The sequence below is a fragment of the Salvia hispanica genome, chromosome 4 (assembly GCF_023119035.1).
Source record: "Salvia hispanica cultivar TCC Black 2014 chromosome 4, UniMelb_Shisp_WGS_1.0, whole genome shotgun sequence".
NCBI classification, from domain to species: domain Eukaryota; kingdom Viridiplantae; phylum Streptophyta; class Magnoliopsida; order Lamiales; family Lamiaceae; genus Salvia; species Salvia hispanica.
In genome coordinates this window covers 39,020,724-39,027,230 of record NC_062968.1, presented here as the reverse complement: position 1 = coordinate 39,027,230, position 6,507 = coordinate 39,020,724, and the positions used below count along the sequence as shown (strand labels likewise).

At 32.4% G+C, this 6,507-nt stretch overlaps 1 protein-coding gene across 5 annotated transcripts; it reads right to left on the bottom strand.

The window, feature by feature from the left end:
• Positions 1-3,861: 3,861 nt before the first annotated feature.
• On the bottom strand, positions 3,862-6,507 carry LOC125222072 (auxin transporter-like protein 2). 5 transcript variants are annotated; one of them, XM_048124494.1, is made up of 8 exons: positions 6,306-6,507; positions 6,042-6,225; positions 5,653-5,951; positions 5,383-5,566; positions 5,202-5,299; positions 4,815-5,022; positions 4,423-4,680; positions 3,862-4,344 (listed from the first exon to the last, which is right to left on the bottom strand). In XM_048124494.1, the coding sequence occupies exons 2-8, from the start codon at positions 6,201-6,203 to the stop codon at positions 4,117-4,119; spliced, it is 1,437 nt and encodes a 478-aa protein (XP_047980451.1). In that variant the 5' UTR covers positions 6,204-6,225; positions 6,306-6,507; the 3' UTR covers positions 3,862-4,116. The 5 variants fall into 5 exon arrangements, with proteins under 5 accessions (XP_047980451.1, XP_047980448.1, XP_047980450.1 ...); XM_048124491.1 differs by having other exon boundaries at positions 6,042-6,222; XM_048124493.1 differs by having other exon boundaries at positions 6,042-6,244; positions 6,323-6,507.

Sequence of the window (6,507 nt, the reverse complement as noted above, 5' to 3'; positions counted from 1 at the left end):
TTCTAGTTTGCTTGGATATGCATGTTTAATGTTTTTTTATAAATATTCACAAAAGCTATATATCGGTGTTAAAAATATTAGCCCTGCATAAAGTATTCATCATTAAAACTCCCCTGTGAAGCAACTGACTCAAAAGCAACACCAATTTTCTTATTAGTATTTTCTTATGCATGATTATCAATTTCCCATGTCTTACTTTGTAACTTTGTCGGAATGTTCTAAGATTACCACATCTATAATCCTTATTCAATTTAATTTAAATTAATTTTTAATAAAACATTTATTTGTTTCTTATTTGCATAGATAATTCCGATCTACTAGTCATTTATATTTTCACCAGTTACTAGTGTACTTAACTTAATTTGAATGCATAAAGAATTACATAGATTATTAAATATTTGAAATTTATAAATGGAAATTAAAAGTTTATGTAATATTTTTGGACGGATATATTATAGTTGGATCAGCCTTTTGACGTTCCTAATTGGAGATAATAAACAAGGAAAACATCGATATTTACTACTATGACTCATATGAATATGCGTTATATTGGAAAACAATTATTATGTCATTGTCCCAAGATTGATTACAACATTGATAATGAGATGGCCTTACTATAAATAAAAGATTACTGTGATTTGCCTAATTTAAGGAAAATACTTGCGCTTACCAATTCAATCAAGGAATTTTCTTGTAAGCTTCGCATTTTCCATTTCTTTCTTTAACGTTCACATACCAAAGAAGAAAATATTGTTAGAGATTTAGTTATACGTCCAACTTAAATTTCAAAAATCTGAGTCAATACTTGATTTTTTTCTTTTTCCGATAAATAGTAGAATATTTGATAAATTTATGGAGCAGGTAATAAGGCGACCAACCATAAAAGACTATTTCAGTAGATATATAAAGTAATACTATAAATTAATTGGCTTATTTAATGCTTAAATAATCTTATACTATTACCTTTTCTTACTTTTTTGAAATATATTACTATGAATTTTGTTTTACACTATTAAGACTTCTCCATTAATCGATATACATCCTTTAATATTTTACCAACCATTTTAAAGTCTTGTTTGTTACTATTACTTTTTTTTTTGAAGGACTTGTTTGTTTCTTATTTAACCAATTTTTATATTTTACTAATCATTTTAATTAGTCTCGTTTGTTACTTATTTAACCACTTTTTATCTTTAACTAATTCTTTTAACTATTCCCGTTCGCTATTTATTAAAACTTATTCATTAATCACTGTATCGTTTTCTCTTTTATTGATCAATATATTTTATTGGGTATTTCAATTTGTTATAATCAATTAGAGATTTCAATTGATCTTAAATTCACCTAAATAATTGGACATTTTCAATTAATCTTAAATTTAATTGGAAATTAATTGAGTAGCTCAGTTGAATTTAAAATTAATTGAATAAGTGAGAATTTAATTGATTATCAATACAATTGTAAGCTGATTTTATTTTCATTTCGGGATATATAATCGTTGATTCAAATTTCATATATTAAATTATATAGTGATTCAATTGATATTCGATTGAGTTGAACAACAATAGATTGCGATTAAATTTTAACTTTTACAGTGATTATCAGTACAGAAATTAAATATGGAGTAACATAATTCTGTTAATTGCGCATAATATTATTATCATATACTCAATCAGGCTTACTCACGATGTTCATATTCTCGAATGGCACATGATTTTAGAAGGAGTTGTTAGGTGGAGTAAGTAGAGAGCAAAATGTAGTTGAATGTTTTAATGAATAGAAAAGTGAGACAGATTTATTTTCAAATATAGAAAGGGGATATTTTGAGTGAACAAACTTAAAAGGAAAGATAGACATATTGAATGAGACAAGTGAGTAAGTAATAGTCACTACACAAATCTATTTAATCGCACACTGATGGAATAAAAATGTAATACTCCATATACGAGTGAGTAAAGTAATGCACTATAATCTATTTATTTTATGATTGCTGGGTGCTCATATTTTGGAAGCAGAAGTTCTCATAAAGTGAGAATCTATACAATATATAAAAGGTGAGTTTTGAGGGCATTTAGAAAAATAAGAGGAGTTTGGTATTTAGAGAAATGCCCTTTTAAAATAGATATTATTATTTAAATATAAAGATGAAGGTTAAAAATTAAATTAAATTAAATCCGTCTAAAAGTTAAAATAGCATATGCACGATCTCTAGCTACTCCTAAGTGACTTAGGCTAAGTCCACTACTCCACGAATGCATAAAAATCTAGATTACACTCTACGTGTAAAATCCAGATATATGCATGCTCGCACTATCATCTATAAAGCCAAAAAAAAGAAGAGTAAATCAGTTATTTTTCTGCTTCTCACGCACGCGTCGTCGGCGGGGCAGCTGCTGGGGATGCCAGCACTGTTCACCAAGGAGAAGCCGAGCCTGGAGATGCTGCGGTCTGTTGCTGAGCTGCGTGAAGAGGGGAAGATCGCTGAGTGAGATGAAGAATAGGGATTTTGATGAGAAGATGATCAACAAGTATGGCAAATGGAAGGAGTCTGATGTCTGATTTTTTGTTTGTTATTTGATTATTTATTTTTATGTTTAATTTAGTTCATAAATAATTATGTTTCGATTAATGTTAATTGATTAATGGGGATTTCAGATTTGTGAATTTTTATTTGTTGGTGTTAGGATATTCTTGCTAGACAAAATTTATGTTGCCAAATATGATATGGATTACCATAATATTTATTAAATTTCCATAATTTAGCTATTTTGTTGGAGTTATAACCCACTCGAAAGATTCAAGTTCGGACCATGTTAGAGGAAGTTCAATAAGGGAAGAATCAATTTCTGGGAGGACGCAAAATTCAGGAAGAAGACGTTGTGGTATGGAGACGCGATTTTATACATTAGTTTAATTTATTAAGGCTTCGTTTTACATATTTCAATACATGAGTTTCATCAATAAAGTTGTTAATGGAATATATTATTTACACAAGTATATCGTTGCTCTTGGTTTATATAATTATTAATTAATTACGTTATGGGAGTTCTTAATTTTTTTCTTATTTAAGTTATACGCCGTATTATATTAAACTAATTAATGTCTTAAATAAGTATGTGTTTTTTGAAGAAAACATCTTATTTAGAGGCATAATAATTAAAGTTCGAAGAAAACATGCATAAATAAATAAATTTTGATGTATATTAGTATAAACAAATTAAATGAGAAACGAAAAAGAAAGAAAATTGATATTCTTTTAATTAAAATAAAAATTAAAGTAATAAATTAATAGGAACACTCATGTTGATTAGAACATTGCATAACATAAAGTCTAAGTTGACGAGGTTGATATATAGTAATTTATATAAAATATATATGCAAAACTAAAAAAGTAAAGAAAGTAGGTGAATATGCATTTTGGTTTGAAGATTTGGTGTAAATCATTCATACAAAATTATCAGTTCATAAATTTCTTCACCAATAATTCATTGTATTATGGAGTATACATTAATCATTTACAATTTTTATATAATGATATTATTCATAATTTTATTTAATGGATTTCGATTAAAAATATTTTAATCTGTGCATCGCACAAGTGTAATACTAGTGTTAATAGTATAGGAGTATATTGGTATGTCGCTTATCAGTACTTCTTTTTAATATAAGGTTTCCTTTATATAACAATACTAAAATTTGTAGTTAGTCATAGTAATACAAAATTATATACTCATTTGATTAATGTAAATGTCATCAACCACACATTTCGCAGGAGCCAAGAGTCGTACAATAACGCATACTAATTTTATATTCTATTGGAATAATTAAACAAGGAAAGGGAAAAAAGAAGAAACAAAGAGAAGAACAAACTTAGGTTGACTGTAAATTAATAGCCCTACGCTTCTAACAAAGCAAATGAATCTTTCATCAAAATTTAACACTATATGCTCACCTAATACTAATAGGTTAAATAAAAAGAGTGAAACCAAGGAATAAAAAAGCACGCATCACATGTAAGGAAAATATTACTACTTCCCCTGTATATATATAATAAGATGACAATAAAGAAAATTGGAGAGAATACAGAAGAAAAATGAGGCGAAGTGTAAGGAATTCTTAGCGGTTTTGTGGCGGCGACGCTAGAGGATGAGCGGCGACTGGTGCTTTGCACTGGTAGCACTTAGCAAATAGTCCAAATGTGTCAACTTGTTTCACGAAATTGGTCATACTTGCCCAACCACCAAATCCGAACCCAACAACCAAAACCCATACTATTACCAATGTGTTCATCACGTACATGGCTGACCAACTTGGGATAAAGAACGGAGGCTTTTCAACAGCATTCTGCAACAATTATTTGAAAATGAATCCAATTAGAAGATTATAATGAGAAAAAACATGTACTGATGAAAAGAAATGTACCTGGCGAGCTGAGGCTTTCCGGTAGGTGAGCATATGGGCCGTGGCCGGAATGATGTAGACTGTGAAAGTGACTAGAAGAGCTCCGACTGCAGAATTGATGGGCCCAAAGAATGGGAAAATAATAGCTAAGAACCATATTGGTATCACCACTGGCAGCCTAGCTAGTGCTCTCAAGAATATGCTCTTCGTCTCATGCACCCCGATCACTTTCTCCCATACAAAATACAGTGGCGTACATGCAAACCCGAATGTTATAAACTGCACACATACTAACCTAATTTTGTTACTTACTCGAACTCAATAATCAATTGTCATAGACCCGAAAAAAAAATTATAGTTTAGAAACTGAACGTATGATATATTTATAAATTATAATCATCAAGTGGGATGACCTGGTGTATGAGCATGAGGATTACGGCAGCATCGCGCCATCCAGTCTTGGGGAGGAGGGAGAAGGCGTTGGAATGGTTGAGGAGCTGATCGCCAAACGCCCAATACACAGCACATGCCGATGGAATGGTGAGGGTGAAGACATAGAGTGTTGCCACCAAATAAATGTACTTGAACTTTTGTGGTTTCCACATAGCATGCATAATTTCACTGTAATTACATAGAATGAAAAAAATAAAAAAATGAATCAGACTGTTACAATATTCATCACACATCTGCTAGCTAGCATTTTATTTCAATTCAGAGAATGGCACAGAACTACTAAATGTAACACTAGTTATGTCTAAAGACAAAAGTACCCTGTAAAGTGGAGCTTGTAAAATACTTACACTGTGACAGCATGCCCTCCAAAAGTGTATAGTATGTTGGTGGCGCCGGTGAAGTAAAGCACCAGCTTTTTGGGACCAGTGTGTTGAACATTTTCAACCTGTTAATTATTATTAAACCATGTACATTAATATTATAATTAACAGTTATGTATGATTAATTGTGGTAGTAGTATTAAATAACCTGGCCATGAGCGAGAGATGCTGCGGTTAAATACCAAGCAGTGTAAGTGGTCATCCCAAGTCCTAGAAAAGACCAAATTCTATAGTTGTGGAAAGAAGGAATGAAAACAGTGGTTGCACAGCAAGCTCCAAATATGTAAGTCCATGTTCTCTTGTCCAAATGATCATTTATGTAGTATATGTTGCTGCAATTAAGAAGCAAGCAGAAATTAAAGAATTTGAAGATTGATGAATTAGTACTAGTAAATAAAGGAGTGAAGTTGAGGGCAACCTAGCGCAGGCTATAAGCTGAATAACAGATCCGAATAGAAGGAAAGTGCAGTTGAAAGCCAAACCCAATCCTTTCCAAAAGGGACCAAGTAATCCATCCAGAACCTCAAACCACTGAATCACATGGTTCTTGAAGCTCACACCTTCCTTTTCCTTCCTGCTTCGATACTCCACGTACAGCACGCTGACCAGGTAAGCTGTCCAGCTCCCGACCAGACCGTAAAATATTTGAAACACTATTCCAGACACCATCCCTAGCTGGGAAAACGAGTATGGGAGTGTGAGCAGCACCTGCGCAACCTAAAATGTGTGTTCTTATCATATTTTTGTTTTTATACAGAGGCAGAGACAGAGACAGAGAGAAGAATGTTGATGAGGACAAGTGAGTACTTGATTGGAAGAGCAACTGAACCAGGCATCCCAGGTGGAGCCGCCGTGCCAGAGGAAGTTACTCATGCTGAAGCCGGAATGCTCCTCCTCCACCTCCTCATCCTCGTGCTCGGTTCCGTTCAAGCTGCTGACAATAGCTTCTTCCTCTACTTGCCCCGACATTGTTTTTCGATTCTCTGGACTGCTAGACAGAAAAACAAACGCTGCAATGAGACAAAATCAGAATAACACCCCTTCTTCCCACTAAATTCCTCAGATACTTACACCAAAAAATAATTAACCTGTGTGAAAACGGCTTAATTACTGGTTTGAAGAGTCTCTTTCACGGATTGAAAACGACTGTTTTGATTGAGCCAAGAGAGATGGTACAATGAAATGAATGACAATTGAAGAATTCTTCGTTTCAAGAGAGTGACATGGAAGACAGAATTAAATGTAGCCTTCGTGTTAATACAGACCTTAAATA